The sequence below is a fragment of the Photinus pyralis genome, unplaced genomic scaffold (genome assembly GCF_008802855.1).
Source record: "Photinus pyralis isolate 1611_PpyrPB1 unplaced genomic scaffold, Ppyr1.3 Ppyr1.4_LG1, whole genome shotgun sequence".
NCBI classification, from domain to species: domain Eukaryota; kingdom Metazoa; phylum Arthropoda; class Insecta; order Coleoptera; family Lampyridae; genus Photinus; species Photinus pyralis.
In genome coordinates this window covers 60,818,420-60,837,893 of record NW_022170249.1, presented here as the reverse complement: position 1 = coordinate 60,837,893, position 19,474 = coordinate 60,818,420, and the positions used below count along the sequence as shown (strand labels likewise).

Below are 19,474 nucleotides of genomic sequence, written 5' to 3'. Positions count from 1 at the left end.
TTCAAACAATGCCTACTGCTCTATCTTGCCATTCCACTCTACCCACTGAATTAAAGTATTCACAAAATTTGTCTCTAATGTTAATAGCTTCACGGCTGCTATGACTTCCACCTTGTGATGCAATACTTTCCAGATGACATTCTTCTTCAGTTCGTGTATAAAATGGATTGTTTGATGCTAGGTGGTTGTGTAATATACAACACGTTAATGTGTCCATTTCAGCTTTTTCAGGGCTTAGGTTTATTGTGTTTAATAGAATTCTAAATCTGTTCGCTAAAATGCCAAAGGCATTTTCTACAATGCGTCTGGCACGTGAAAGCCTGTAATTAAATATTCTCTTTTCTCTAGTCAAATTACGAGAAGGATATGGTTTCATTAGCCGGCAGGACATAGGAAATGCATCATCCCCTACCATGCAAAATGGTACTTTCAAAGTTGTTCCTGGTAATGTCTTATCGTCAGGAAAGTTTAATAAGTTGTTATCAATGTAATGTTTCAAACTGCTTTCTCTAAATACACACCCATCACTGTTCCTTCCGTTTACTCCTAAATCCACGTATATAAACTTATACTTTGCGTCAACAAGAGCAAGAAGTACAATGCTGTGATGGCCTTTATAGTTGTAATAGAATGAACCGGCACTTTGAGGAGCTTGGAAGTTTATGTGTTTGCCATCTATGGCACCTATGCACATGGGAAAATTCCATTGTTCTTCAAAATCTTTTGCTATACATTCCCATTCACTAACAGTTTGGGGCATCTAAAAGTATACAATATGCATAAAAAGAAATTCATTAAATCTATTTTAGCAACCTTTAAATACTGGTTCATAAACCCTTTTATTATTGCTTGACACACCTCGGGAATAATTAAACTAATGGTACTTTCATGAATGCGAGTTGCAAACATTAGATCTCTGTAAGTATTTCCACATGCTAAATACCGCAGAGTAACTGCTAATCTAAAAGCACTTTTATGTAATGTTTAAGTATTTAAAACGGAAGCATTCTTTACCTTTGTTCGGCCGGTATACATTCTCTAAAATGTGTGTTGACCTTTTTGATATCTTCAGATATTTTTTGCAATATTTCTGTGAATTGATCGTGGTTCATACGTAAGTAATTTTTGTATGCTTCTGGATCCTCAATGCGTAATTCATTGTGGAGCATGTTTAAAACACCTCTGCCTGCGTTTCTTCGTTGCAACCATTTCTCTTGCCAAGTTTTACGGTTTTTCTTTTTTAATTTTCTACACTGCCTTTGTCTAAGTTGTCTGACCAGTAATACAGAACTTACAACAGCAACAGTGATTAAAAGTTTTTGCTTTAAACTACTCATTATGAAAATAATAAAAATAACAAACAATTAAACTGCGCATGATCACGTACAATAAATTTTGTATGTATATCAAACGGACAAACTTCGCACACAACATATTTCCTACAACATTTTTTGTCTAAAAAAAGTATACAACTTTTTGGCTCATTTATTGTGTAATGTAAAACGGCTTTAAGTTGAAGTTGATGTCATAGCGACTAATCGCGCGTGTCGCTTGACGTGCGAATAACTTAATTGTTACTTAAGAACTAACTTTGAGGTTTGGTTTTGCAACCCTAGAAAATATGAATTGAACATGATTGGTTATCCCACTTAAAGATAGAAAACGTTTAACCAGTGATATTTCTTTCTATAATTACATTTCTTGGAATATTGCAAAAGATGACAAATGACTAAAATGACTAAAGTTTCCTCGAAAGGTCTAATCTTATACTAATAACTTTTCCATTTGTGCCAAGTTAGAGTGGCTCCAGATTTTTTTGGACTAGAGGTTGTCCTGGAGCAAACCGTTTTGTTCACAAATGGAACATACATTTTAAGAACACATAACCTAGTTATCGCGGTTTTGTTATGTCGGTTAAATTACAATGGACGAATTAGCAGTAATATTTAAACTTAATGATGAAATTGTTACCCTAACCTTACCGAACGATGATTCTGATCTTCTTTTTAAGATTACAAGTGAGTAAATACCACTAGTTTTACTTGTCTACCTTGTCTATATTGCACATTTTGTTCACAGTGTATGAAAAGTGTTTAAATAAGAAATTTATTATAGATGATGATGAATTTACAATTAACTACATAATGCAGTTGATAAGTAATGGTTTCATTTCTTTGAAAGATGCCTTACACACGATGCGTAGGGTCAATGACGATGGAAGGTAAGAATCAAGTTTTTTAGAAACCTGAATTTTAGTTCAAGGATGGTCAGATGAGGAAACAAAGTACCTGTTAGATCAATATCAAATAAATTTAAATAACATTGGACCTAAAAAAAAATTTAAAAATAAGAAGGCACTATGGAATTTTTTGAGTTGTTTATTAACTAAGAAATTTAATATAAATCGCAGTGCAACACAGGTTGAAAGCAGATATAAAACTGTACTTCGGAGAAAAAAAATGGCAGTAGACAACAATAATCGTTCTGGACGATCCTATATTTATTATTTTACAGTTTAAGAAAACTGGTAAGCTCACTTTCTCAAATTCCTTAGCCATGCTTAACTTTTGTAGGTCTCCTATAGGAAATGTAATTATTTGAGGGGCTATGCTAACTAGAAACTCCATCACACGATCACATTGTCGATGCAGTGATGCTATGCCAACTCCAAATCTTTGGGAGACATCACGCAGACAACATTTGTTACCAGCAAACCTAAAGCACTTTAGTAATGTGAATTATTGGCAATAACTGGAATACTTACCATAAGAAAGACAGTATGTGGTTCTCTGAACTGACCGATTTCTGTCCTGCCACACTCTTGGGGTAAAACGAAGAACTTCCAAATTTTTCAACTAATTTGTTTGTTGATGATCTATTCATGCGAAAATGGCTTTTAAACTATAATACACATATTGCAATTATAAAACTCTTATCTCTATTAAGAATAACATACCAAACAATCGTTTAGTTTATTCACAACATCATCTATAAAATGTTCTATCTTAGGAATTTTGTATTTGACCAAACGAATAAGAAGTTCATCATCTTCATCTGAGGAAGAACTTTCATCGTACGCATTTTCAAGATTATTTAAAATAATGTTTACTACATTGGCGTCTTCCATTTCCATAGTAAAAATTAAAAAAACAGTAGTTGACACACTGAACTGTGTTGGTACACAGGTCACTTTTAAAACATACATAACCTTAAAAATCTTTACTCCCTCCTTTTGTACAGAGTAAAAAAATTTTAAGTCGGAGTACGAGAGAGTGCGCCAGAGTACAAATGGAACACAATATTGTTGCAAATGGAACACAAATTTAGTGCATGCGAGAGCACTCGAAGTAGGCAAATGGAAAACGCTATAAGAAAGATTTACTTTACTAAAATAAGTGTTTGTGCAAGGATTTGTGTACAATACGAAGATTTAAACTGAACAATGAAATTAAAGAGAAAAATCTGGTAAGATTGACATTTACGCTTAAATTAGCAAGTAGGTACCTACTTAACTGAGGGCTAAATGACTAATATTACGCGTTACGAATTCCGAGGGTTATTACACCTTCCCCCTAAAAACTAACACAGTTGTCGATGGTTTGCACTGTTCACTGCTTAAATACTAAACACAAATCTTAAAATTAACTTAAACTATTTACAATCGTATGTTATACATGTTACAATTCTACGTTGATATGCGGACAATGGATCTAGCTTGAGAAATTTACTTGGTTAAAAAAAAAATTTTAACGTTCAGATTCAAGAAAAGCGTGCTTAATGCGGTCAACGTGTACCATAATATGCTTATTTTTATGTGTTTTAATCGTTACGTTAACAGGAGAATTTATTTCTGTTATTATGAATGGTCCTGTATAGTTGGCACTGAGTTTTTTGGATTTTCCTAATTTAGCCTGTTCATTCATTAGGTAAACTTGTTCACCTATAGCATAATTAACAGGGGAAGCTTTTTTATCGTAGTATTTTTTGTTTTGGAGTTTTGACTGGATGGCGTAATCAAGCGCCAATTTCTGGGAACTAGTAAGTTTTAATTTTAGTTCGTCAACGTAATTATCGTAAGTGTAGCGAAATTTTGGTTCACTTTTAATAGAGTTTGGTAATATTGGTTTAATTCCAAAAACAAGTTCATGTGGAGTAAATTTGGTTGTTGTGTGAACAGTTGTATTGTAACTAAACATAGCAAAATCTACCCAATTGTCCCAATCTGTCTGATCTTTGTTTATAAAATGTTTTAAATAATCTATAAGGCCTGCGTGGCTTCTTTCTAAAGCGCCATTAGTTTGAGGTCTATAAGCACTACAAAACAATTTTTTTATTTGAAATAATTTTGTGATTTCAGTTAAGATATTGGCCATAATCTTGCCCTTGATCAGTAAGTATAAAATGAGGGATGCCAAACTTGCAAATAAAATTATGCACAAAGCATTTTGCCACTGTTATGGCAGTGTGGTCGGGGATGGGATATGCTTGTGAATATTTTGTCAGATCGTCTTGAAGGGTTAGTATGTATTTGTTGCCATTTTCGGTTAATGTTAGTGGTCCTACAACATCGAGATAAACTTTTTGAAATGATTTAGTGGATGTAGTAGTTATTTCCATTGCACTTCGATTTTTTATTCGAACTAATTTGTTTATTTGTTACTCAGTTGTAAACGTTGATTAACAAGACACAACGCAAACGGGTAAACGTCATGTTTAAACGCTACTGACTTGTAAAACTGACAGCAGACCTGTAAAAATTTTACAAGTTAGTAATCTAGTAATTTCATTGGCCAGAATTAATGCGAAGTCTCTGTTACATGGATAATATGATATTTTAGACATTCCTTCGAAATCAATTTAAGAACTAATTATTTACGTTTACAAATGAGTAACAAATAAAATATTGTACATTATACGCCAGGTAATAGTTTTTATTTCATACTATCTAGTAATCGCCGCTTTCCCAGACTGATTTGAGTCTGGTAAATCGTATTTTACCAGACTGAAAATTTTTACCAGACTGAAAATTTTGCCTAGCAACCGCAACTGACATCCATCTAAACGTATGCATTGATATTTGTCAAACTACTGTCATCAAACAAATCAAGTGATCGACTTTTGCTTTTATTTTAATGTGTACCTACAACATTTTAATCAAAATGGTATTTTAATAGAAATAGAGCAGTATGAAATAAAATGTTTTACATTATTTGTATGTCAAATCAGTTTACGTTACTCGTTTCGAAATTCCTGCCTCAGCTACGCTTCGGCAGTAAACATCTCACTCGTTAACGTAAACCTTGATTTACCATACTCATATGTAAATAACTATTACTGACTCTAGGAGATGACAAGCTCGCCTAACGGCTCGCTAGTCTACTTCTCCTATCGCCAGTAAAAACTCACTTACCTGGCTAATAATGTAAAATACTATTTCCCATTGAAGTAAATCTAAACCACATTCTAGATTTGGGATGCTGAGGGAACGTATATCATGAGACAGTAGATGATCTTTGAGTTTGATTAGCGTAGTGAATAGATCGGAATAGTCGGGTTTATCCCAGTAATTTTTCTTTGTTACCAAGTAGTAGATGAATCTATTGTTATCTTTCACAGGTATTACGTCATGCGTGTGGGGATTTTTGGATTTGAGATATTCTAGGTGATTGAACCTTTCCTTGAACTCTTTAGCTATACCGGCTGACATTTCTAAATCGGCTGATATACAGTGGGCTAAATTATCATGAAAAGCAAATAATGATTCGTCGTGCTCAGTGACGTTTTGGTTAACGACAATTGTGGTATTGAGATATTTTAAGAACGTTGAATATGATTGATTTTGATTTGCATCTGTTATTGCTACATTGGGGGTAGTTAGGTTTGTTATGCGGCTTAAGGCATCAGCATTAGTATTTGATTTACCGGGTTTGTATTTGATTTCGTAATCGTACTCTTCTAAAGCTAGTCTCCATCGAATTAGTCTCGAACCTGGATCCTTCACATTAAACAGCCACGTGAGAGGACGGTGGTCTGTATAAATTTGGAATTTCCTGCCATACAAATAAGGGCGAAAGTGTTTGACAGACCATACGATAGCGAGTAATTCCTTTTTGGTAGTACTATATCTAGATTCTGCATGGTTTAGGGTACGACTGGCATAAGCGATTGGTAAGTCGTCACCTTGTGATAGAATTGAACCGATAGCGTAATTACTAGCATCTGTGGTTAAAGAAAAAGTTTTTTTTGAAGTCTGGGTATTGGAGAATAGGTTGATTAATTAAGGGCCAATTGCACCACTACATCTTAAAGGTTAAGTTTAACTTAAATATTTAAGTAGCGCTTTATGGTTTGCACAGTCATTATAAGTTCTACTTATTTTCTTAAGTTGAACTTATAGTTAAGCTGAACATTTACTTGGGCTTAAGTTGAATTCTAACCTCGTACTCGTAAATAACCTAATAAACAACTTGATATCAATGGATTTTGAAGACAATGATGCTATTGAGGATGATCTTGATGTAATAGAAATACTCGAAGTTGGTATACCAAGAGCAGTTTATGTTAGGCAGTATTACATGGATACTATGAGTGACTTTGAGTTTTTTTAACGATTTCGTTTAACAAAAGGCACAGTGAATCAAATTCTAATGCTCATCGAAGTACAGTTAGAATTTCCATATGATATGTAAGTCCAGAAATTTTGATTTCAATGAGTACTACAATAAAAGTATTGTAGGAATAATGCTGTAGCACCTATCAACCAATTGTTATTAGCACTGCGTTTTTATGCAACAGGCCAACACTTGATGAGTGTAGGGGATTTTTTAGGCGTACACATATCAACAGCATCACGCGTAGTAAGAAAGGTGTCGGAAGCTATTGCAACCTTATTACCTCAATTTATAAAATTCCCTTCTACTCATGAGGAAAACATTCGTGTACAAAGAGAATTTTACAATATAAGTGCGTTTCCAAAAGTAATAGGTGCTGTGGATGGCACTCATATTAAAATACAATCACCCGGTAATATATTAAGTTTATGTATCAATTTTACAATAGGGTTACTTTATAGGCGGCGACGATGCTGAAGTTTTTAGAAATAGAAAAATGTACTTTTCTATTAATGTGCAAGCAATATCTGATGCAAAGAACAAATTTCTACATATTGTTGCTAGATGGCCTGGGTCAGCACACGACCAAACAATATTTAATAACAGTTCAGTACGTGCTTTCTTAGAGAATAGACGACTTCAGAATGGTGTACTGTTAGGTAAATACTAACCTGAATTAAACTAGTTATAGTATGCACTCAATTTTGTTGTAGGTGATAGTGCATATAATTTAAAAAAGTACCTCTTAACACCAATCCAAAATCCGCAAGGCAATGCGGAGCAGTTGTATAATGAAGCCCACATAAGAACACGGGGATCAGTGGAAAAACTATTTGGAATATGGAAGAGAAGGTTTCCCATTCTTTGTTATGGCTCACGTCTGAAAGTACAAACAACTCTAGTTGTTATAATTGCAACAGCTGTTCTTCATAATATTGCACGAGATATGAATGAAGAAGAAGCACCCTTAGATGATAACGAGATTATGAATATTAACGAAGGGAATATCCAAATATTGCCACAGAATAATCAACCAAATATTAATGAAGGTAGAAACGTAAGACAAGAATTTATAAACTATTTTGGTAGATTATAATGAAATACTTGCTTTATAAAACTAAACATTAATTCAAATGAATAAAATGTAACCATGTAAATGTACCTATATAAAAAAAAATTACATTAATATTTTTCCAGTAATTTTTTTAGTTGTAACTGTTTTATCTTATTGTCTAAGATAAGTCCCTCTACTTTTAATTTATTTTCTTCGAGTTTAAATGTAAGCTCAGCTTCTAAAATTTGCTTTTGAAGTTCTGCATTTTCTTTTTTAATTTTTGCCAATTCCATGTATTCCACTGAAATCTCATTTGTCGTAAGGGCTTTTACAATTGGTCGGCGTCTCGCTGTCCAACGGCTACTAGATGCATTGTTGCGTGCTGTTTTGAGTTTATTGGTCACGGGGGTTTTCAAGTGCGAAGATTTATAATCGCCCCAATTGATTATTCGTTCCTAAAACATTACGATTAACAAGACTTGCATTGACACACATTACACACAATACTGACCTGGTTTTCCTCCAAATTAACAGCAATTGGATCGTCTTCTGTAATTACTTCGATATTATCAATATCACAGGGAGACAACATTTCAACTTCTCCAACATAACTACTTGTTTCACTAGCCGGATTGCCAGGGGATTGTGTGTTTTCATTTTGATCGCACGAAGACTGTACAATATTGTCCATGTCAAATGGGTTATCTAATCCTGCAATTGTTTTTTTATTCATTATTTTTAGCAGTAATTCTTTATGCGGATCATCTCTTGGCATTTCAGGGGGCCCCCCACCGGTCTGCAGCAGCTGGATCCGTTCATTAGAAACATCTTGTCGTATTTGTTTTTTTTTATTCATGTAACATTTCCTAAGCGATTCCATTGGTCTAGGTATACTGGCCATTGAGTTATAATCGGATGCAATTTTTTCCCAGGCATTTTCCTTTTCACGCCATGTCACGGCATCTGTTTTTTTATTTTCCACCACATGCTTATAATTGTAGACTATATTAAATAATGTGTCTTTTTCATCGGCTGTAAAATTCGAAGTTCTCTTTCGTTTATTTTTTGTAACGTCCATTATTCAAATTAAACTAACGAAATGTAAGGTTATGTTGTAGTAAACAAGTTAAAATTCGCGATGTTGCCATATGTTATACATTACTAAGTCCCACTTTGCAAAGTAGAACTTTAGAACAACGGTGTGCAACGAAAAAATTAGTTAAGCTCTACTTTAGTTTAAGTTCTACTTACTTAAGTTTATATTTATACCGAACCTGTGCAATTGGCCCTTATATTATTTTGTTTAGATGTGTGTAGCTAATTTATTTGTGTTAAACAGGTTGCAATGACCATCTGCTTTGTGATGGACAGCAGTTTCAAGCTCTATTTATTTGATAAATTTGATTATACAAATATATAAAAAAAGAGCTTGTAGTTTCACTAACTGGCGGTCGTTCGGCGCCTGTTGCGCTTTTTATAAGTCGATTGAGATCACGCCAACGGAACATCATTGAACCTTCGGATTTTCAGGATTGGATTTGTAACATCGCTACTGATCTGCCACATCAACAATGCGTTTAAATCTAGTGAAGACATATTGAACTTTGTTTAGCATTTAAGTTTTAAACCATAGTAATGTGTCAAAAGTAATGGAACGATTTAATTATTTTTTAAAAAAAGAAGTTTTCTGTGAAAATAAAGGCTAAAGTAGTTTTACAGAGTTTATTTATATTAAACATTAGACAAAAAAGTCGAACTCGAAACTATATTTTTTAAGGCTCTTAGAAATTTTAAAAGGGAAGTAGCCATGTGTATGTACAAGTGTGATATTTAGATTTTATAGCTAATTGTATGACGTATCATGTATAGCAGTGTGCTAAACAAATCTTCAGGGAGTTGTGAATGCCTTCCTAGAGATACATATTACTTAAATTAATTATTATAACATTCTTGGCAAAACCAAGTCCTAATTTTTGGAATTCTTCTCAACCCTGAACATTTCGAAACATGGTACCAAAACAAGCAGCTTTCGCACACAATTGTTGGTTCGTTGTTTAAAAGTTTTTTGAAGGATTTGCACCTCCACTCGTTTTTCTCTCTTTTCATTTAGTTTTCTTTGGAACAAATCCCATGCCCCTGTGTTGAAGTATTTACACAAATTTAAATTTTCATATATTGATGGATCTAAAAAACATAAAAAATATTAGACATTTTGTTCTGTTTATTTCCCTTATCTATACTTACCCAAGATAGCATCTGGTAACTCTTGTCTTAAGTCATTTTCATTTACTTTAAATGTATTGGTTTCAATTGAGTCAGATGTTATTTCTGCTATATTTTCGGTGCATATTAAAGAGAAAACATACAACAATTGCGATGTTGTTGATTTCAATGTAAATTTGGAAGGTAATTGTTTGTTTCGCTTTTTTTTCAAGCCGATAGTGGTTGTGTCATGACCTTTAGGTCTACCCCTTTTTTTAATTTTTGGTGGTAAGATAATAGACTTGAGGACAACCTCGTGGTCGAGCAGATTTGTTCCTTCTGCATCAGAAGTAACATTCATCTCTAAAGATTCTTGATCTGTTGTAGGATTTGGAGGTAAACTGTTCATTTGTAAGGGTTGGTGATTAGTGTCAGTAACAAAACCGTCAAACAGTACGTTTTCATTTTCTTCATTAGAGCAGTTATACTGACTTTCTTCCTCTTGTATACTTATTTCGTTAGTACTACTTTCATTAGGTATGATACAAGATTCGTTACTAGAAGCAATATGTTCTTCAGGCCTATTAGGAATATTATTTTCGTCACTGTTTTCGAAGTCATCATTTAAAAGACCTAGAGTTACTTCTTTACCACTTTTCCAAATGTTTTCAATTTTCTTTAATACCTCGAGCTTATAACAAAAATCACTGTTACTTGAAAGACTTAACAAATGCACAAGTGAATTAGTTACTAGTGTTGCTGATTTTCTTTTCTCCGTTAAGGTCAATGTTTTAGGTTTTTCACTGATTGTACAGTTTGGTTTTGTAACTTCCCCAGTGCATACCCGACCAACTCTTTGTTTTGACAAATAATACTCTCTTGTCCATCTTTTATGGCAAATCTCTTGAATGAATAGTGGTAGATCTTTTAGTTTTCTAACAGCTAAAATATGTCTGCAAGGTAACATCATTGAAGCAAAATCCCCACATTCACAATTATCAACAGCAACAGATATATTCCCTCTCGAAGTTTTAATTATAAATCTGATGTTATCCCCAACTTCACCAATTATTTTAACTTTTTGCATACATGTAATTTGTTTTTGCACAAAATTAAAGCTATAATTTGTTAATAAGCTCATATACGCTTCCATATCTTCCTTATGACTTTCAAATCGTTGGAGAGATTTTTTGAGGAAGTGTTTGGCCGCTATAGCGTCTCGCTCTTGATAATGAGAATCCAAAAAAACAAAAAAAGTATTTATAAAATCTAGGAGAGAGCTATCTTTGGATACAACTTGTTTAATTTTCTGATTAATAGATTCCATTCTGTTATTTGTTGTATTATTCATGTTACTACTTGTCATGTTAAAAACAAGCCATTCATTGCAAATTCCATGCCAATTTTTATTGAAATAATCCAAAACTTTTTTTGGAACACATTCACTAAATTGTTTGTACATTAAGTCATATTCTGCTGCATTTTTTATATACACTAATTTCTGCAGGTATTCTAAGGATAAGTCGCGTTCCTCTTTGGATATATCCAGTTTATCGCAATTTATCTCTCGTCTAAATGTTTTTAGAGTATGAAATAAGCAGAGATAAACTGGTACTCCCGGAAAGATTTCTTTTATTACATCACGTTCCACGAAATCTTTATCCCCTTTAACACTTGATTCCATCAGTCTCCATTTCGTTTTTGAAAGTGTTAAAAATCCAATGGTATGCATCTCTGTCTTCAACAGCAATAAGAGCGACAGATGCAATTACCGATTGTCCATTTGAGTCTTCCACCACAAACAGGAAGAGTGTACATCCCATATTCAGTAATTTGTAGGTTCCATCAACACTGACAAATTCTGGCCATGCATTCATTGCATTTCTCATATTTTCTGTGGAAAACAGTAGAGCTTTAAACTGCTGTTCTTCATCACAAAGCAGATGGACATTGCAACCTGTTCAACATGAATAAATAATTAGCTATACATGCATGGAGGTGTACCATAGCTGCACGTAATTATCAATAACGGAGCGTTCAAATATCACTAACAGTTTTTCAACACTTTTAGCCACCTACCCTTTAACACGTTCCGTAATACTTGAACTCTCCCTGATAGTATTCACTTACAATACTTATCTTCTAGCAAATGAACTGCTTCAACTAAGTTGTTCCGTCCGAGTATCGTTTTGGAATAAATGTTGTGTATATCTTTCAATGTTGTCTTTTTACCACTGTCTGCTAATATTTTATTTTGAATTTTCTTTTTGTTCGCTCCCAAAGATAAATAAGTGGCAACATCCTCTGTCTCAGTCTCATTTAGGGCACGATTGCAGTGTAAATGATCAAAAAAAGTCTACAATAAGGGATAAATACATGGGTATAGGTAATTTCCTTATTCTATAATACCGTGGACATCTCATGATTCGTGTGTTCTAAGTTTGTACTTTGTATAACCAAATATTGGCCAGTGGAACACGCTCGCAAAGTAAAATGCGCCCGACACTCCAGTCGTAAAGTACTACAATTCTCTATTTATTAGCGTAGAGGAACAAACTACTTACTTACTTTGTTTGCCTTAATCCATTTCCTCTTGCTGGCCGTTCTTGACCGTGAACACAAGCATAATGTAGTTCATAATATGCTAACGCAGGGTCTAAAGGTCTTTTTAGAATTTTTGAAGCTCCTGCTATCGTACGACTACGTTTTTTTGAAAATTTTTGTTTCTTGGACTTTTCATACTTCATTATATAATCGCATAATGCTTTATATGAATCAAACTTTTGACCTATATAAAAGTCCTCTACTGCTGCTGATGCAGGCCCAGTGTCATTATCTAAACAAAATAATATGAATGAACAAGAATGTACACCTACCTATATCTACTCCCCACTTGCTTTACTTAAAGTACCTTTAACGCAAGATTCCATGTTTAAAGTACACGATCACCCTAACTGCCCTAACATAAACAAAACAGAGGTTAGACATTTATTGTTATTTATTTTTACTTGTAGGTTATCCGTATGACGTGGCGCCAATTTTCAAATAATAGGCACGTCAATGACGACAGTATCTATTTTGACGTCACTAACGTGCCTGTAAATAGTATATTAAGTATGGAGAACGGTAAGGGATTTTTACCGTTCGAAGACAATTGTTTGGAGGAGGAGCGAAGCGACGACTCCAATTATTGTCTGAGAACGGTAACCATTAACGTTCGACGTATGCTTATAACATTTTTTGCGCGATCGAAATTAAAATTATGCAACCAATATAAATATGCACTAAGAAATTAACGAGCAGAATAAATCGAAATGATCGAAGTGGTATGGTGTACATCACTAGGTAACCAGTTTATTTGTCAAAATTGAAGTTAATAATTTCATAAAAATGTGCATGTGTCTGATGTAGTTTACTAGCTTTGAACTTCCTTTATGACTGTATGAGCGTCTTGCTATAGGAAAAAAGGAAAACGTGTTTCATTCCTCCGGCACCCCTGACTACAGGAATACCGGAGGCGGGCTGCTCAGGGCTTCCTGGCCCTCTTCAGCCAGAGAACGGGATTGTAAGGATGGGTAAAGTTAGGGATTGGAACGGAAGGAACGGAGTTAGGGTGCTGAGGGGGAGAGTACTGCTCCAGCATTCGCCTCGTAGATTTCAACATAATGCTAGCATTATGCGAAGCTACGTATGTCTGAGGAAAACCCCAGACAGAGCAGTCGGCAGCGGGATTCGAACCCACAACCTTCCGAATAGCATCGGTGAGCGCATCCACTGCGCCACGTGCCTCGGTTTGCTATAGGAAACAACAGCACAAATTGTACGTTTAATGTACCTAACAATAATTAAAGATTAAATGTAATGTAAGACTGTTGATTTTTAAAAAGGCGTCGGTAAGTATTTTTGCTGTTCTGTTTTTAGATCGCTAAGTAATTTTGACGTCGTCGTAATCATAGCAACTGGTAAATTCTACCTACTGTCATGGAAACACCCATGGTAAATAGTCAGAAATGACCGATCGCGCAAAAAAATATATTACAGGCACTCTAACGTGCCAGTAGTCACTGCGTTAAATCAAAAGCGGTTTGGTAATTTACGTAAATTTAACTACGTAAAAAGGTATGTATATGCATGCAAATAAGTAGAATGGTAATTGGTAATGGACTGGTGATGGTTAGTTAATCAATATTTAGATAGCAACCTAGCTGATTGCAATGGATGTGGATGCCGAATCTGACAATGAACACTCCGATTCTAATTCTGTTGCTGACAATGTAGATCAGGACCTCACACTTGCAGATGTGTTCCACACTGACTCCCTGTACTGCGCAAACGCAAGCGCGCTAAAATTTGAATTTGTGTACAGCTGTCAAGTGTAAGGGGTAAATAATATACACATAACCGCCAAACGTTATAATTGAAGATAATTTAGCTTACCTGCTTACCTATTATATGTAGTAGGTATATGAAAATGCCATGTTATCAAGATGAATTTTGTTGTTATCTACATTTGGAGTGCATGGTCATAGAATATGCCAAAGGCGATATTAGGAAACTGCTTCGGTAAGTACTGTAATAGTTAATTAGAAAGAGTTAATGACATTTACTTACAGCAATAACGTTACAGACCAACATTGACCTATGGTAAAGAGAGAGTCCGGTGCTGAACGAATCACAAAAAACCAGACTACAAGGATCATGACTGATAGCTAAAGTAGAGGTTTGCTTTCAAGTTGGCGCTATAATGTATTTAACTGGAATTCACAGTAGTGACCGAAGGCTTTAATTCGAGAAGAAGAACATATTCTTTCCGAAAATACAGCGACATTTGGTTTGTAATATGGAAGTCAGCAGGAACTGGTATTATAAACAAAACAAACGGTGGCACGTTAAAGCAAATTCAAATTTTAGCGCGCTTGCGTTTGCGCAGTACAGGGAGTCAGTGTGGAACACATCTGCAAGTAGGACCTCACTCCCCCAAAAGCCGAGAAACAAAGGGTATCTGCGATTCAAAAACGGCACCGAGAGCAGAAGTTTCAAACAGATTGGTTGAAAGATCCACAGTTTAAGTACTGGCTAACCCCTGTCGCAGGTAAAACTAATTTATAATATCATTGAAGCTCTAATTTATAGTTCACAGATAACTGCAAAAAGGCCAAGTGTATTGTCTGCAAGGTTTCGATGTTATACGAGCTGACAGTCCTGAAGAATCACATGCGAACCGAAAAACATTTACGTAATGTCAAGACCGTTGCTTCGACATCCTCAGTTTTAGAAAAATTTGTGCGTGCTGAAGCTCCAACAAAAAAAGAAACACTAATCAAAGAAGCAGAAATCAAAATTTGCAGCTACTTTGCAGAGCACAATATACCCAATAACACTATTGATCATTTAGAAGGTATGCTGAAGAGTGCATTTCCAGATTCGGAAATTGCAAGAGGCATATCCCTAAAAAGAACAAAGTGTACCGCTATTATAAAAAACGTTATTGGCAGTCATGAAAAACAAGAATTAATAAAACTGTTGTGCTGCAGTAAATTTAGTGTTTTGTGTGATGAATCAACAGACATTAGTACAAATAAGTGTGTGTGTATTGTAGTATTTTTGATAGACGAGTTAAAAAAATTGTTAGTTCATTCTTTGAATTAGTTTCTGTTTTCAGTGATGATAATAGTAGTACATTAAATGCGGAACATTTATTTGAACACATTATAGATGTGTTCAGATCTAAAAATATACCACTTAACAATATTGTGGGATTTGGAAGTGATGGCTGTAACCTCATGATGGGTCGCAATAACTCGGTATCCAGCAGGTTTAAGGAATTATTTCCAAATGCATTTGCCATTCATTGCACTTGTGTGCAAGTCAAGCATGCAAAGAACTTCCCAGAAGTTGTGAAGATCTTGCAAGGAACATATATTCATTTTTTAAGGTATGATTTATAAGTGTATTGTTATGATTGTATTGGTTTCGGTTTTAGACAAGTGCAAAACGACTTCATGAGCTGAAACAGTTCCAAATATTTGCAGAAACCAATGTGCATCGCATACTTCGTCCGTCTCAAACCAGATGGTTGTCTTTGACTTCTGTCGTATCCAGGATTATTGAGCAGTGGCCTGCTTTAGTTTTATTTTTTAATGAAAAGTGGTTGTCTGAAAAGCTAATAGCAGCAGAACAAATCCATAAGTGGCTCAATGATCCATTTATGAAGCTATATTATTATTTTTTAAATTGGGTTTTGCCAAAATTTCAAAGTGAAAAAGTCTTAATTGCTTGTTTACATAAAAAATTAGAGAGCCATTATAGAGAACTCCTCGAGAACTCCTGTTGTGTTACCTGAAAAATGATTATGTAAATTCTCATGAGACATCAGATATAGATCCGTCTAATACAGCATACTTTCTTCAAAAGAAATCTCTATATTTAGGGGTGAACGTAATGCAGGCTATACAGGGTAATAAAAATATAAATGAAAGGCCAGATTTGTTAGATCATTTTTACACAAGGTGTGTCGATTTTTTGAAAACAGGATGTGTAGAAATTAAAAAAAGGTACGATTTCGAAAATTCTGTTTTTAAGAATATGACCTTTTTCCTACCGCATAACGCTTTATCACACACATTTAGAGAGGAATGTCCATCCTTACTACCCGTCTTGAATAAATTTTATTCATTCACAAAAGAAGAGGAATGGCAGTCCATTGATGACCAATGGAGGCTCTTGCCCACATATCTGCTTGCATTTAATTCCGATGGAATGGAGATTGATGAATTTTGGGCGACCTTGCTAGATGTTAAAAACTCTGCAGGGGAGCAGTTATTTAAGAATTTGTCAATGTTTGCGTTAAATATTTTATGTGTTCCCCATTCAAACGCTGAATGCGAAAGAGTATTTAGTAAAATCAATTTAATAAAGACAACGACCAGAAACAAACTAATTACTGAAACGATCAATGGTACATTATTAGCAAGTCAAAATGTACAACTAAATGGAAGTTGCAGTAATTTTCAACCCCCAAAAGAAATGCTAAGTCGTATGACGCAAAATATGTATTCATTTAAGGTTAAGTCTGTGTCAGATGTAGATGATGTAGAATTTGTTATGGATTTTGAATAAAATGATACCTACGAGATGCGTTTTTTCCTATGTATATTCGTGTACAATTATTTAATTGAAAACACGATAATTTTTGAAAGTTAATACGATAATTTTTCCTTTAACAGTTGGCAACACTGTTTCAACCAGGGTTCGGTTCATCCTCTCTAATAAACCGTTTTGCTGTGGTGTGTACGGGTTAGTTTTTTGATGCCATTTGAGTCTAAAAACTTCTCAAACTCAGAACTGCAAAACTCTCCCCCGTTATCTGATCTAAAATGCTTAATTTTGATTCCTTTTTGATTTTCCACCAACGATTTAAACTTTCTGGAATTTGTCTAATGTCTCACTTTTATTTTTCAAAAAATAAATGAACACCATTCTGCTTAAATCATCCTCAAGAGCCAAAAAGTATCTGGATCCCCTATAGATGGAACGTCCATAGGACCACATAAATCCCCGTGCACAACTTCGAGTAGATCTGTAGCTCGGTTCCCCTTATTTTTAAATGGTAACCTCGACTGTTTACCTTCACAGCATACTTGACAAAGTTCGTCGACATGTATTCCACCTTTAAAATATAATCCCTCTACTGCACCATTCTTCATCGTATTCAAGTCTCTGTCATTTATATGGTCAAAACGCCTGTGCCATAATTCACAAGAAGTCAACGAATACGATCATCGGCGTCGGACGGTAGGGGCAGGGGGGGGCAACGGCCCCCCCCCCCCCTGGAAGACAACCCGGACCCGCAGTGCAAGAGCTAGAAAAGCTAGTACAATTGACAATTCTACGGAATTCGGTACAAGTACAACTGAAAAAAATACGCTAATGGGTAATTGAATCATAATCTTAATTATCTACATTATGCACATGCCACATCATAGCCCATATAATTTTTATGGAAAACTGGAAAAACAAAAATTAGATACAGATTTAATGGAAGCAAAACAAACGAATTGCGCCCGGCCCGGCCGCCCGTGAGTCATACAGTTAACAAAATGTAAACAGCGGCCAGCGCAACGCACGTGTTCTTATAATCGTATATCTAAAGTGCCCGCGCCCTGCCACGGCAGTCGGCACCGGCACTCTTTGTATCTTTTCGTTTCGTAATTCGTAAGCGTAACATTCAAAATAAAGAAGTTTCTAATTTCTTTGTTATAATACCTATAACATAACCTAGATAAATGTAATTTACGATGTGCGATATTTTTTTAAAATAAAGCATTTTATGTGCAAAAATTCCCCACTTCCTAAGACAACAGTCAACACTGCATGAGTCACTCGTGACTCACGAGTGCACGCCCTTCAGTTTTACAATTCTAGCGTTTTGTTTTAGTACTACTACTAATGCCGAAAATCTTGGCTCAAACTTTGTGTGTGTGAAACTGCCTAAATTCAATATTTACTGTACATTTTCATTGTACGTCGGCGTCGCGTCGGTTATATTTTCAACATTAGTTTACGCTTAGTAGGCATTAGATTAGTGTTAAGGTTTGGATTTAGAGAGTATAGGCAACTGGTGATGCACATGTAATTCAATGGGGCGTGCATTGCCTCTGAACTTCATTCACCATTCCATAAGCAAGGGGTGTATATGATCGGAAAAATATGCATTAGGTAGATAGATGTACAGAGCATAGTTTCCATACAATATAAACTGATATTTTGTCCACTAATATATGTTTAAAAAATCCAGAAAACATGCGTCAAAAGAGTTCATAGTTTAGGAATTAATTGCAAAAATTAGGGAGCAATTTAAGCAATACGGGTGCATGGGATCGGTAGCGTGAATACTTATCTATATTTTGGCAATTCATGTGAAGCTCAAAAGTTTTCATAAAAAAAGTGGTGAATGAAGTTCTGAAAAATGGGCATGTAAACTGGAGAAATGGAAATAAACTACGCAGCTGTGACTAATATCGCGGTCAACAGTGTAGCTTCTTTCTCACAGAGGGTGCCACCAAGAGTTTTAGGAAGTCAGTAAAAAATACGATAAAGATATGAAATAGGTAAGCGCTTTTATCTTGCGATGGAGTTGTTCTTACTTTTTAACTAGGCTAGTACTAGTACTGTGTAATGGGGATAATAAAAGACCAAAAATTTACGAGCAAAAAAAACTAGCAGGCTATGTAAGTTGCCTATGCTAAATCATTTAGTGATTCTCTTTCAAGGTTGAACAGAGCGTGCGTGTAATAGAATTTGCTGACAGCAAGAAAAAGATCGTTCACTGGTATATTATTATTTTGTCAACTACTTGCTTCGAAATTTATTTGGTTTCTCTTTCCTATTCATTGCAAAAGGTACCTCCTCTACCTATCGTTTTATGAAATAAATAATAGAAATGGGGATAGGTAACATTCCTTTACAACAAATATCAAAATTTTACGTAATTTTTAGAACAAAGGGCTGTTGTATATTGTTGTTGATGTCTGGCAAGATGCGACCTTGTGTGGGTGTTTATTTGTAATGCGATTTGTTTGACCGTCTTCCCTATTCTTTATCTTTG

The 19,474-nt window shown here is 34.9% G+C and overlaps 2 protein-coding genes, 1 long non-coding RNA gene and 2 pseudogenes across 3 annotated transcripts; 2 read left to right on the top strand and 3 right to left on the bottom strand.

Moving 5' to 3' along the window:
• Position 1: 1 nt before the first annotated feature.
• Positions 2–1,337, bottom strand: LOC116164826 (putative nuclease HARBI1). Its single transcript, XM_031479055.1, has 3 exons — positions 1,015–1,337; positions 814–961; positions 2–760 (listed from the first exon to the last, which is right to left on the bottom strand). The coding sequence occupies exons 1-3, from the start codon at positions 1,335–1,337 to the stop codon at positions 2–4; spliced, it is 1,230 nt and encodes a 409-aa protein (XP_031334915.1).
• Positions 1,338–2,285: 948 nt separating this feature from the next.
• Positions 2,286–3,030, bottom strand: LOC116176628. The gene is made up of 3 exons (XR_004146479.1): positions 2,957–3,030; positions 2,765–2,901; positions 2,286–2,715 (listed from the first exon to the last, which is right to left on the bottom strand). It is a non-coding gene; the product is annotated as an uncharacterized LOC116176628 (long non-coding RNA).
• A 3,415-nt stretch (positions 3,031–6,445) lies between these two features.
• On the top strand, positions 6,446–7,707 carry LOC116164820 (annotated as a pseudogene).
• A 427-nt stretch (positions 7,708–8,134) lies between these two features.
• On the bottom strand, positions 8,135–8,743 carry LOC116164810 (myb/SANT-like DNA-binding domain-containing protein 3). The gene has a single exon (XM_031479034.1). It carries the CDS (start codon positions 8,741–8,743, stop codon positions 8,135–8,137), a length of 609 nt encoding a protein of 202 aa, XP_031334894.1.
• A 6,122-nt stretch (positions 8,744–14,865) lies between these two features.
• Positions 14,866–16,986, top strand: LOC116164802 (annotated as a pseudogene).
• Positions 16,987–19,474: the final 2,488 nt, after the last annotated feature.

Coding starts and splice junctions, on each gene's coding strand:
- LOC116164826 (XM_031479055.1), bottom strand. CDS start 1,337: ATGAGTAGTTTAAAGCAAAAACTTTTAATCACTGTTGCTGTTGTAAGT. Junction 962..1,014: donor TGTATACCGGCCGAACAAAG/GTAAAGAATGCT, acceptor AAGTGCTTTTAG/ATTAGCAGTTACTCTGCGGT. Junction 761..813: donor TTATGAACCAGTATTTAAAG/GTTGCTAAAATA, acceptor GTATACTTTTAG/ATGCCCCAAACTGTTAGTGA.
- LOC116164810 (XM_031479034.1), bottom strand. CDS start 8,743: ATGGACGTTACAAAAAATAAACGAAAGAGAACTTCGAATTTTACAGCC.